Here is a 14,048-nt window from a genome sequence, read left to right on the forward strand (position 1 = left end):
AATATGTTAAATTAATATGTTTTAAGATGTTAATTGAAAGAAAACACCAAGTCTTCTGACTGACTTTCATAATTTATGGGAAAGTATTAATATACTAGAAGGAAAATATTTGTGTTTTCATGGAAACTCGACTGTATTTGTACTTGAAATCTATGTTTATTGAACAACATCTTTGGATTAATAATTGTAACACTCTCTTGGTAGCTTTACACCATTAAATATGATACAGGTTTGGGACTGTCTAAGTTTATCGCATAGTAAATACAACAACACTTCCCAGGAAATCATCTCTGTTATTATAAACATGATAATTTTGTGAGAAAAAAGACGGAACTAGAGAAAAAAATTAAAGAAAAATAATAATAAAAACAATCACGAAAAGAACAAATCTGATGACGAACACAAACAAATATTATGTATGTCTTCAGAGCCTCATGTTGCTTGTTTCTGCATGCTATAAAGATCATGCTGTTGTCCCTTAATGTCCAAAACTATCAAAAACCCATCAATAAAAGGCAACAACTTACTCCCCTGCTGTTTCATCATTAGACTGACCGTGAGCATTTCAAATCAATACCACATGCTGCCATTAGCACTTAGTAGTGCTTAAAATATCTAGAAATCTACTGTGGTAATAAAATCGCAAATGCACGTCTTCCTGTTACAACATTTGTATCTTCACTGGGAACCAGTGGATTTGTGTCCTAGGGAGTAGAAATTGTAAAAAAGATGATCTTTTTATGGGATTTGCTAACAAAAATGAGCACACAATGTTTTTTTTCTTTTGCAATCTTTCTAAATGCTGTTTCTCACTCATTGTGAATCTTTTTTTCCAAAGCACCTGCTGAATGTTAAAGCTTCATTTAGATGTCTGGTGAAATTGAGCAAGAAAAGATCAGTGGAGTTGATTGCTTGTACTGGATCACACAGAGATAAAAACATGCATATTCCATATTCTCTCTATTGCAAGGTGTATACTACATAAGCTCATCCATCCATACCAGATATTCTGTCCTATGATAGTGTAAGAATTTGCTTTGGCAACATTGGACCACTCTTTCTTAGTGACATACTGTGTTTATCACAAGTGTATTTATGTTCCATTTTAAAGGAAAGGTATGTCATACTGAATAAATATGTGTAGAAAACAGATAAAACAAATCCAGCAGCACTAAATCACAAGGAGTGCAGTGCAGAGGAAACATGTGGGGAGTTACTAATAAACCCAGGAGGACAAATCTTAAATTCTAAAATTCAAAGCAGCGTCCTGCAAGCAATATTATCAGAACTGGCCTGACATCTTGTGTGGAGACAGTGAATTTGATGAAATTATGCTTCCTCGGCTTCTGACATCCTGTGGTTTTCCACGTCATAACACAGAAATAGAATAGCAAGAGCGTCATTTCTTGAGATTTGCACCTAATTCTGCATCTTAAACATTGAAACTTGCACTCATTCATTGAGAATAAATTATACTGTAATGAAGTTTCTGAAGCTTTTAACTCTGACTCATTTCCTGATTAATACAATGATGATGCAAACAGTGACCACTGAGTATATTGGTGACTAAGCATAGCTTTGTATATTGATGGACAAGGCTATTTAAAGGCTTGTAACACATGCTGTAGATAAGCTTTTAGAATCAATGTGCATACTGACACAGACCAAGTAAACCAAGACCAGGGTAAGCTCCTTAAGTCCTCTGTGACATATGGCTGCTGTGTATTAAAGATATGTATTTCTACTGTAAGCGTGGTGTTGGAGCCATCAGAGTATTACAGTAGGCAATTTCCAAAATCAGTTTTGACAAATCCACTGCAAGCTTTTTCTCTTATTGCCTCATTGCTTTAATCCAGGCCGTCATAACCCAGTTTTACTTAAGATAAAATTCTCATGCATCCAGTTGTCAATTATGTTTAATACAAGCCATCATTTTTTTTTTTCATACCTCCCCTGCTTGAAGTTCTGCTGTAGTGAGTCATTTCTTGTTGTTACATTTTCCTTTGCCCACAGTTCTGTGTGATCAGCTTGTAATTAGATGGAGGAATTTGCTATATGACAGCCTGAGTGATGACTATAAAAGTACACTGAATGGATTGTGAGCAGTCTTATTAGAAACTAACAGAACATTATGCTTATGCACTGCCATGTTGCAGCAATACCACTGATTAAAACAACAAATTTATTTTATTGTCTCTTGCATTTGTTCCAGACCAGCTTTGCTGTTAGCAACATTGCACACCTAGAGATGGACCTTCAGCGGGATGGTGATGAGTTACCTTTAATGCAGGATGAAGGAGACCCACTTCGAGAGCTGCCCTTCACCCCTGTCCACGCTCCTGTCATTACAGTGGGGATGAATGTGCCTAGGTGAGCGGCTCTAGTTGTCTGCTTGAGAAATGATCTGTACCACAAAGTAAAGAGGGCTTGCTCTGAACAATGCCTCTGACAGTTTCCACAGTAACACTGTGTGATGGTTGCATTTTAAAGCTTGAAACTAGAAATAAATTGCTCACTGAAATAAGAAGAAGTTTCACCCTTGATGATTTTGTAGGAGATTTTTCATGTTCTTCTGTTTGCCCCTGAATCTCTATTGCTCATGTTAATTATAGTTATTTGCTCTGGTCTTAAAGTGTGTGTGTTTATGTGGGACTGTGCTGCCCTCTGTAACTCAAACCCCTTTGTGATAGTCTTGGAGGAGGATATGGACATTGTTACCGGCATCAGCTGTGTAACATGAGTTGCAATAAAGAGGCCAGCTGCTATGTGTGAATCAGTAAGCAATAATAAATGCTCATAGTCTGCTGCTGTGAGGATTGTTTTTTTAATGCAAACTTGAGTGGAATTGAATTGGTGGTCAAGACCTCGAAGTAAGAGAACATTTCAACTTATTACTGGCAATTGAAACCAATACATTTTGGCCACCTGCTGCAAACATGTAATATTTGAATTTGAGGCACATTTTCTCATTTTATTTGCTTTTACTTTTTAGCTGCAGTTACTGGTGTGGCTATACGTAACCCTTTTGTTCTTTTTGTATAATATAGTAACATGCTTGTTACTCAGGTTTAATAATAGTTTTCCTGCCCAGCATTGTAGGAATATAGGAATGCAGCACTGTTGTGCTGAACTAAGGTGCTTTGCCAAAGGGACCTATATGAGTATATAGCTCCTCTTGATAATCTCATTTTTTATTTCTTTATTTATATGAATAAGTTGATTTATCTTATTTATTTGGATTTATGGAATTTATGTAATCTTGCTGGACCTGACCGTAGGGGACAGAAGAAAAAAAAAAACAAAGCAATAAGTAAAGTAGAAAAAAGAAAGAGGAGCCAAATATACAGTAGATAGAAGCATCAACCCTTCAGTCCAGCACCAGACAACCAAGTGCTACACCTGCACAGAAACACAACAGAAAATTTCTTACAGCTTTTACAAGTAAACTTAGCTGTCAATCATCAGGAGTGCGTAGAAAAAAAAAACAAAAAAACAAGACAGCAGCAACAATATGTATCACGACAACAACCAAAGAATTAAAGAAACACACAAAATAAAAATAATGATGATAATAATAATAATAAAAAAAAAAACTAAGCACAAGCAGCTCTGAAACTCACTGGACAACTCAGTGACTGTGTCGGCATGCAGAGTATGAGCAATGAGGAGTGAGCAGAGATGAGTGTGATCGTGCAAATGTGACCACACCTACATGGAGGCTAGAAGCAGACTAGGGTGGCCCAGAGACCCAGGCGATCAGCAGCAATCCTGGAGCACGAACCCAAGCCACCCCACCACGAAGACCACCCTGGACCCACCCCAAGGGCAGCAGAGGAAGGCCCCAGCCAGAGCCCCCTGCGGTCACGGGGCACAAGCACAAGATCAACAGCCGCCGACCTCTCCTGGCACCAGACATCTAGGGCGGCCAGAGTGAAGGTTCACAAGTTCACAGTTCACAAGGATAGTTTTCTTTGTGATGCATAAGACCATGAGGATCATGTGTACAGAGTTAATTACAATGTTAATTTCACCCAAGTCTTTTCAGACACAGTATGGTTTTGCAGAAATATTACATTTAAACCACGCTGACATATCTTCACATACCTGAAGCCAGAACCTGCGGACAGGTGTGCAGGACCACAAGGCATGGAAGTAGTTATCAATCGTGTTGTCAGTGCAATGTGAGAAAATATTTGATTGTGACAGACCTATCCTGAAAATCCATTGTCCTGTATAATGAGTTCTATGCAGAATTTTAAATTGGATTAGTTGCATATTTGAACTCTTAGTCAAATTTGGTTATTTTAAACATCTTTTTGATATGCTACTCTGTTTCTATATTGGTAACTCATGTTAACACTAGTACAGACATTTACTACCACATTTCAGTGTGTTGCAATCTACAAAGATCCATTTTTTTTCTCACCATTTGCCAACGTGTGTTGGGCAGTGTAATGACATTCCCAATAGGTGTCAGAAATCAGCTCAGAGGCAATTTAAAGAAATGTTGAACATTCATTTCTATAACGGAGAGCTTTTGACTTTGATTAAGTACAGCAGAATGCAGTGAACTGAGCTCACAATTTACAAACATAATGTCAGAGGAAATGCAGCCAGCTTTATTGAGTTGGGACACTGAATAAGAAAGAACTCTGCAAATAATGGGCACAAGGAAGAAACAAGGCAGTGCTTTAGTACAGGGAGTCTGTTAATAAGCAGCTGGCGCTGAAACACTTTCCCAATCCCAGAGTTTGGATCCAGACACAATCCTGTTCAATTCAGTGGACTGAAACATTTCTGCCTCTTCACTCGGAGCCAAAACATCTCTTTGAATGTTTTCACTGAGGAATGACCCACTTCTTTGACAAGAACAATAAAGTCTAAAGAAGTTTAATTGAAGTAGCGGTGCATATCTGATGGAGCCCCCTTTGAAATAAAAATGATGGCGTGAATATTAATCCACTGGGTCTAAATTAAGATGCAACTTTGAGCAATGCGTTAGAGATGGAAAGCATGAAATTGACACAGCTGCAGAGAAAAACACAATTGACTTCCTTCTCCACTGTTGTCATCTTAATTAATTTGATCAAGGTTTCTTTCTGTGACAGAATTTTCACTGTGGGATCTGCTGTTTACCAAGTGGACAAAGGCAACGTTAGAGCTTTGATAACATTATTGCTCATATTCTTTTGCCAGCTGTGTTTATCATACCCACAGTGTCTGGTGTCAGCACTGGAAGTATAAGTTATGACTGTTACCATAGTTGTGCAAAAACAGGTGGCCACTATGATTAGAGATAACTGGCAATTATGCTTGAAAATCCTGAGGGAGCACTTTGGCACCCGTTTTTTCTCCCCCGCACCCATTATTGTGGTGCTGCTGCTTGATGGATATTGCCGACATCCTTATGCTGTCTAATCATCATTTCACCACATTTTTGTTCAATGCAGCCGGATATTGAAATTCAGGTTCGGTTAACCAGGCTGAAGTGACAACATTTACGTTATCTCCCAAAAGATATGCATCTTGAACATGGATGGAACTGATCCAAGATAAAGAAAAGGGTTTAAAGTGATACAGTGAAACAGTGTTTCCTTCCTTTCAGATTTCATCATTTTTCTGCCTCATTTAAAACAAATCACCTAAATGAGGCCAGTGCAGCAGGGACTCAACACATTACCTCCTGCTATTTGCAAAGCTTCAAGAACTCATTTGCTAAAGTCTTTTCAACTTGGTGAATAATTGCTGTTCTCTGACAAATATGACATTTTCCTTCAATTTAACCCTTTTCCAGCTCCTGCTCTGCCAGCTCCAGGAGCTCATTGGCCCACCTCTTCTCTGCTGGCTTCCCTGAAATTGTGGACAGTAATGGGCTGGTAGCAGAAGTCCTGGACCCCACAGAACCTCTACCTTTTGATCTTCAGCGGGAAGAAGCCGACCTTTTACAAGGAAATGTGCTGGTGTTTCAGTTTTTGGCGTTTACCAGGTGAGGCCTGCAGTGTTATGCTAAGTGGCAGCTACAGTTTTGCCTACACATGATGCTGGATTAACAGCATTAGAAGATGTGCCTCTAACAAATGTCAGAATCGTTGTGTTGTAAGTCTATCAAAACAGCCATTGATTTGGCAGTAGCTTACAAACATATTTCGGTACACTTAGCCGCTGGCTACTTATCTGAATTGAGAAATAGATATGTCCTATGGGCAATTTGTTTGATGTCCATGGACAATGCCCCCCTCCCTCTGCTTGGAGAGCTGTTTTTCTTTTTTGGGCCTTGAATAACTGCCAAAATTTCAATACTCTTATACAAAACACAAAGTCCTGCCACTCATCTTCTGCAAACTTGTCAAATACATATCCATTCACAGACTGCACACTTAAGGTTGCAGAAATACACATTTCCTGTCAGTATAAGCTTAATAGCACCTCTGTCAGCATCCCATCACAGAAACCATTGGAGCAGCCTTCCCCTCTGACAGGGGCTGACAGTGTTGGGGGTGGGGCTGCTGAGGGATGGCTGCCACATACTCCACTATTGTGTCCTTCTATCTTGTCATCAGCACTGTCAGCAGTCCTTACATTTGTCTTGTTCGTCATGGACTCACCAGCATGGTGCCATGACCTTTCATATACTAAACCCTATGCATTGCAGATTAAAAAAAAGTTATCAATACTGTGTTGCATATAGAAAATTTACAGTTAAGACTATCTTTGCATATCATAACTGACAGATGAGGATATGTTAGCAGACTCAACAATTAGAATTTTTCAGAATTACATTAAATAGGCTGTCTCGTGATTATGTGCTCAAGTCAACTTTTTTTTCCTTGTTTTTCTATTTTTTAATTGACACTTTACTTTTAGTCTTGCTGGAGTTGCATCTTTGATAACCACACTAAGACCACAAATTAAATACTTTTTGTCAGTGCAGAGCCTCTTTTCTGCAAATAAATTTTCCCCTTCAATATGCAAACTCCACCAATGTTAACACATAGTAACATTTCATTGTATTGATTGAAGGCCTGCAAGTTTTTTCTAAACCAAATCTCTAAAGATTTAAGATTTAAAGCTGGTCAGATGTAAAAAAAAACAGAACCCATAGAACCCAGAGTCTGCAGTCTTGTGATCTTCTGTGTCCCTAACATTTTTCTTAAGTGAATTGAAATTAATTTTCAAGCCTCTAAATAAATAGAACGTTATAAAGAATAACTTTGCTGTTGAAGTTGCAACCACAGTAACACTAAAGTAAACTAAAGTCAATGAATAAATAAACAAAAGAGAGAAGAAAAAAAGCTGATGATGCAGTGAAATCATGAGCTGGTCTGTTTGATGTAAACTTTCATCAGTGCGTAAGATGACCGTATTATTTCGGTGTATGTATCTATCCACACACTCAATACTAGCCAAGACTGGCAATTAAATCACATCTCTGCATGTGGGTTGGAGAGAAATTTAGTTGTAAAAAGGTGGTTATATTATCATATTACATCATATTACAGCTTCAAATGTTTAAAGCTCGTGAGTAAGGATGTTTTTAGCTGGACACAATGTAACTTAATATATGTAAAACAAAACTTTATGTCTAATTTTTATGGTTATAAAGATTCTTCTGCTTCATTTTCAAGGCAATCTGATGTGCTACCTGAAGCCATACCCTCAAGCATACTGTAAATTACATATCCGTGTGGCTGTAGAGTGGGGTGAGAGTGGGTTACCTCATAATTATGACAAACAAGTACGGCAGGCGGCTGTTTATGCCGTGGCAGCAGTAACACTCAGGCAAGTTAGGGGCCTGTTGATATACGGTGCCATTTCTACCTCACTCAGGTGCCATAATAATCAATCTTATCTGATTACAGACTGAATACTAATGCTGGATCCTCTTTGACAGGCACAAAGAAGCACCACCGCCTCTGTAATAGCATAATACTAAAGTGTGTAATTGACAAGAAAGTTGCTCTTTTTAGTTTCCAATTTGAAACTTCCAGTTTTGACAGTCTCTCTGTGACCACGGAGGACCTCTCAGCATTTCTTGTTTGTTTGTTTGTTTGTTTTTTCCAGTCATTATTATTGAACTGGTTGATTCCCAGTTCATTAGATGGAAACAGAAAGAAGTTCATCCTGAAATAACTTTAGTGCTTAAATGCAGTGATTGTAAGCTCATTGGACTCACCTTCTTGGTCAAAATGAGTTGAGGTGAGGTTTTAGAATGTGAATGTGTCTGTAAGATCACACACAGAAGGTGGGGTTTGTGTGTGTTTTTAGCGGGTTCATAGCAACAAAAACTTGTTTTTCTAAAAGGGACTCCAAGTAAAGAAAATTTAAAAAGATTTGTGTTAACAGACAACCTAGAATACAGCACTAGAAAACCCTGATTTTTAGAGATGATATCCTATCCTCCACAAGTCTCATTACAAGTTCTCACGCTTCTTTAAACTTGAGGAAAAAAGAAAAACAAGCCATCCACCTGCTATCAATCAAAGTTGTAATGCTGACTTTGTACCTCCTCAATCAGCAGAGCAATTTATAGCCACTTTTGAGGTGTGATTTACTTAAGTTCTAATCCTCGTTTTGCTTATTAGATTTCACTTTTAAGTATCTGTAAAGCTGAATTACCGACTCTGATAAGATGTGCAAGACATGCATATTTAATTTTTTCTTCCCTGGAACTGTCTGAGATAAATTATTAGCTGAAATGTGATTTACTCTCTTAGGTTTTTAATGGCATTTACAGCCATGCATTTTTAAACATTCATGCTACTCCTCTTCACACATTGGTTTTGTGATCAAAAATATCAGTTATTATTAGTTTATTAACATTCTATGTGGTTTATCAGAAAGACACCATTTACATAATTACACTTTTCCTGTCTCATTTTTCAATATCACAAAAAAAAAATCAAACTCTCTGTTTTGGCAGAATACCAGCAGCGGGTGTTGGTCCTGACTGGCCTGAAAACATCTACGTTACCTTCCAGTTCTATCGTTTTCCACCGGTCACATCACAGCATCTCAAGCTGCTAACCAATGACAAGGCTCAGTACAGAGCTAGTGAAACACTTCCCTGTGTCCTCGCCGCTATCAACAAAGATAGAATTGCTAATACTGGTAAGGATTTCTTTTCATTTCTTATGTAAAATGTCATGTGTGCCACGGTTATGTTCAGTGTTGTAATGTGGGGATGCGACTACGGAGTTTAGTCCTGAAGTTGTATCTCTTGTGATTGATAGACTGCCAACCACAGTAAAGAGATGAAGAGCAAACTCAGCTTAGTTTACTCTCCTGTTAAGCGATTAAAAACTTCAAATAAATAAATAAATGGGACAGAAGGAAAGAATATACTACAGGTCTTTATCTGCAGAAGATTCTTTTATCAGTAAAGACACTGCTAATGATTTCAAGCCTTGTTAGAGCCATACATATCTGGTACATATCCAGTTATAAGCTAGAAATTTATTTTTTTCACTACTCAGAGGTTAGCATTGTCCAGTTGCTTCCTACAATCTACAATCTTGTTTTATGATGCTCTATGATGTTGCATGATACTGAAACACCTCTCTTTCTGTCAGCAGATTGATGTCAAGTCTATTCATGTAGCATCTAATGAAATGGAAGAGATATTATAATGATGGAACATGATATTGTGTATGCAAATACCCCTTCCACCCTGCATCTACACGCCTGCTCATGTGTCTCTACTCCCTAGTCAAACACTCCTATCCCACTTTGTCAATAACTCTTACTGTCTTAGCGTTCTGCTATATTCTGTCTATTTACAAACAAGTGATGAACTGCTCCATCTTTTCTTTCGCATTTACAGGATAAAATGCTAAAATTTGATTCAACAGATCAGTCACAGCTTGTTTTTTCAGTAGAGTTAGTCTTTGGCAGCTTAATGAACCACAAAAAAAGTTAGGTGATATTTATTTACAAACTAGTAACACTCAAGTCAGGATATGTTCTGTTCCCTCTCATACATCTACAAATTTAACAACTGTGCTGTCATCACTGTAAATACCTTTAAGATTGTGTCAGGGTGCAAACATCAACTCAATTTTTTTACATTTATATCAGCACTACTTGTATTTAAATTTGTCCACTGCACTATCAAACAAACAAAGTAATTTCTAGACAAATAAAATATTTAAATACAAACACATACATGTGAATCCTCCAGTTATCTGTTCTGTTCACTCATGGCCTGATGACTGTGCCACTGCTACATAGGAACATACGATATACTTATTAAACAAGTCTTTAAGCAAGATAACATGATAAACAATAACAATTTTACTTACTCTGCGTTCCTGTACAAATTTCTACAGTTTCTTGCATACATGCTTGAAACTAATGGATAAAGTTCATAAAAAGTCCATTTGATGCACCTGTTGTTGGTCTCTAATACAAGCCTTTTGGATATATTTTTAGATTTTGTAAGAGGTGCGGTGCATGTTTAAAAATGACCTTAAGTCATGTTAGTTTTAAAGCAATAGTTTTGAAACAATTAATAGTAATATTGTTTTATATAAATTTATTGATTAAATTTTGAATTAACAAGCAATGAGACAATATGTTACTGTATGTATGACATTATGACTTTTCTCTATAGAGACCAGTGAACTCACTGCACCTTCTGGAGTTGTAGAATATTTATTATGTTCCGTTTGTGGACTTAATGCACAAAAACTGTGTCGCACTGGAATATAAATCGCATTTATATAGAAATTTAACATAATCCAAGACCAAGAACAAACATTTAATCTGGAAAGGCAAGTTGTTCAACTGCACAATACCACACGGAACAACAGGCTGAATATGTGTCCAGTATGTTAACCTGACACCAGGGTTTCCTCCAGGATTTTTTAAACTGTGAGGGAGAACTAGTCATCTTATTATGCTTAATGAACAGCTGATTGAGGTGCTGAGAAAGTATTAAATGTATCCATCTAAATTCTTCTATACATTTAAAGACACAGACACCGTAGTGTGCACAACCCCTCCCTGCCACTGACAAAGTTTCACATTAAATATGAAATAACCAGGTCAGCAGCTAATTGTACATAAAGACACAAACATCTCCCACACAGTTATTCCTGCCCCGTCAAATTCGAAGCTTCTGGCAGAGTACGAGCTGATCGGACCAAAGTGAACTTTTTAAATGGCCTCAAGAACAACAACAAACTTCTTGGTTCTCTTAGGTATATAACAAGCTTTACTTTGTTCTATCGCCTCTTCGCCTTCACACTCAAGTGAGCCACAGTAGAAGCAGACAGGAAGTTGAGACACCAGTGTGTCATTATTTCCAGAGCAGTGATTATTTATGTAGCGGAAACCCTGAACACACCCAGCTTCATAATAGCATAAAAAACATACCGTAACTAAGTTAACAAAACAAGCCAGCAACTCCATCAAGCAAGTTATCGGTAAGCAAGTTCACCAAGCTCCCGATCTCATTCCACATCACTGAATCCACTGAATTCTTCATCCTCTGTGTCACTCCTGAACAACTCCGCCAACTGCTGCTCGATTACCATATTCGGCTGCGTATTTTACTCCCTGCAGTTTGTAATCTGTAGAATAGGATTTTCTTTTTTGTGGGGCATATTTGTGTATATTCTTTCTCAGTTATCTTGAAGTTTATGTTTTAGTTAATTTTTTTCAGTGCTACAGGAGCAACAAACACCGTGGTTGTCACAAGCCTAGAGCGCCCTCTGGTGGCTGTTGATGGTAATGTTTACTCCTTGGTTCATATCAGTCAGTATGACTTACCATTTAAAAATGTGTTAAATTTTATATATATATACATATATATACATACACACACAGTATAAGGCACACCTGACTACTAAGTCGCATGGCCAGCCAAACTATGAAAAAAAGTGTGACTTATAGTCTGAAAAATGCATATATTTACTTTCTTTCTTCTTAAGCTGCGATGGTACATGAATATTTTCAATTCAAGCTCAATTTGAGCAACTGTGCCAGACTTGATTTAGGGTCATGATGTTGATTTTGCTATTTCACATAGCAAATTGTCCATGTAATTGAAAATCTTCTGTAAAATGTCTGACATTGAGGTCGTTTACACCCTGATGCATTGTTATGTGCTCCTGCCTCCACACTTCATTGCTGAGATGAGCTGTTGGTTTTGTTTTCTAAGAGGCATGTAATGAAAGAATTTTAAAAAGCACTCATGCGCTTGTTTATCCTTTTTATTATTGTCCTCCATCTTAGTGTTGTTGTCATGTAGAGGTGACAGACAGAGTCTGGCTGACCACCTCTCAGAAAAGTGCCAGCAAAGATGTAGAGCTGGTAATCTGATCCAACTGCAGTGAGAAACTTCAGTCAGACTCTCCCATATGAAATGACTTCATGTAAATCCAGCTGGGAGAGTCTTCCTATAAGAAGCTTTCTGGTATGTGTGTGTATATAGTAGAGTGTCAGTACAGTTTCATTTTCTGATACATGTCTGATGAACATAATGTTAGCATTATCACTGTAATGATGGTAGGATGCTGACATTATAATTTATTTTCATCACATCACCTTTAGTTTTTTTTTTAAATTTCTAAGTAAAATAAACTGCATTTACAGACATTATTAAATAAGATTTGTGATTGTTGCTTGACAGGACTGCATCATTAGAAAGAAATTATTGTTACAAGAATAAAACAGTGACAATAATTTTTACAATATTTTTCTGATACTGATTAAAAGAGTCTGTTTAATTCCCCTTTTCCAATAATAGTCTTGTAGTTTTCTTTTAGTCTTTAATAAAGCATATTAACACTGATATAAAACACCCTTTATTGGCTGAAGGTTAAAATATCTATAAAGATGATGAAGACTGAATCATCCATGCTTTGCAAGAGATCAATGATCCACTGTGTGTGTGTGTGTGTGTGTGTGTGTGATAAAAGAGTGAGAGTAAGAGAGCAAGAGTGAGACACAGAGAGAGGTAGAAACCATAAGGACGGCATGGTGAAATCTGTAATCATCTGGTTTTTCTATAAAAGTTTTTTTTTTTTTTTTAAGAGAGATCTTATTTACATGGGCTACAGTTGAAAAGTAAAAAAAGTACTAGATTAAATTTGCCCTAGATTCAAAATTATTTCTACATTTGAGGTTTAGTTATACTCAGAGGAAGCAATCATTTTGAAAAGACTCCAAATGACATTGAAGAGATAATGAGAAAGTCTGGCTCAGAAAAGAATAAAAAAAAAGTTGTAAAAATTCAAAACATGATGTGAAAAGAAACGTGTCAAGCTGTCTTGTCTTTGTTTGCTGACTCATTAGATTTTTTTTTCCTTCTTTTTTCCTCCAAAGACACAATGTCAAAATTTCCCCTCAGAGCAGCTCTGGGCTGCTGATACAATGACATGAGTCATATAGTGATTTTTTATGGTGATTGGTACTAGTATATTGGTCTCTGATCCTTAAGTCCAATGGGCTGTGGGGTGGAGCCTCTGGACCTCTGATGCATGCTGCATTATGCTGGATTGATTTAGAATCTGGAGAGTTTAGCTGTTAAAAACAACAACAACAAAAAAAAAAACTTCTTTAGAGTTGAGATGAGTTATTTGAGAAATTCCTGAAAAGCACCGGCCATGTGAAAAGGTGTGTGCTGAGCTGCGACAGTGTTTAGGCAGATGTTATGAGTCAAAGTCACATGTACTTGTCAGGATCCAAGGTTTTTCTTAGCAAAGTACTGATTGTAGTAAGAAAATTGGTCCTCTTCATTTCATCTGTCAGTGTTTCTAATGTTAAAGCTGATTTGTGTAAACCAAATTACACTGGCCACACTAAATACAAAACAACTGAGAGAAGAATGAGGCACAGTTTAATCTTATTTTGTTTTAAAAGCCAATTTTATTTAGTCAGTTTTTCACAATTATCTGCAAACTATGAAACTTAAGTAATTAGGCCAAAATAAAATAAAAAAAAACTTAATTCAAGTAGTTTTTTTATAGTAAATAATAAATAGTAAATTTAGGCCTCAGCAACAGATAACTTAATTAAATGCAAGCCTATTTGGTAAAAATTGAATA

At 37.0% G+C, this 14,048-nt stretch overlaps 1 protein-coding gene across 2 annotated transcripts in view; it reads left to right on the plus strand.

Annotated features, from left to right (window-relative positions):
• Positions 1-14,048, plus strand: part of nphp4 (nephronophthisis 4) — a 184,646-nt gene that overhangs the window by 113,845 nt on the left and 56,753 nt on the right. For both annotated transcript variants that reach the window (XM_042003774.1, XM_042003773.1), the window contains 3 exons: positions 2,213-2,370; positions 5,795-5,986; positions 8,921-9,108. In XM_042003774.1, coding sequence (XP_041859708.1) covers positions 2,213-2,370; positions 5,795-5,986; positions 8,921-9,108 — 538 coding nt within the window. The remainder of the gene's footprint in view (positions 1-2,212; positions 2,371-5,794; positions 5,987-8,920; positions 9,109-14,048) is intronic.

This window comes from Melanotaenia boesemani, chromosome 13 (assembly GCF_017639745.1).
Source record: "Melanotaenia boesemani isolate fMelBoe1 chromosome 13, fMelBoe1.pri, whole genome shotgun sequence".
In the NCBI taxonomy this organism is placed as follows: domain Eukaryota; kingdom Metazoa; phylum Chordata; class Actinopteri; order Atheriniformes; family Melanotaeniidae; genus Melanotaenia; species Melanotaenia boesemani.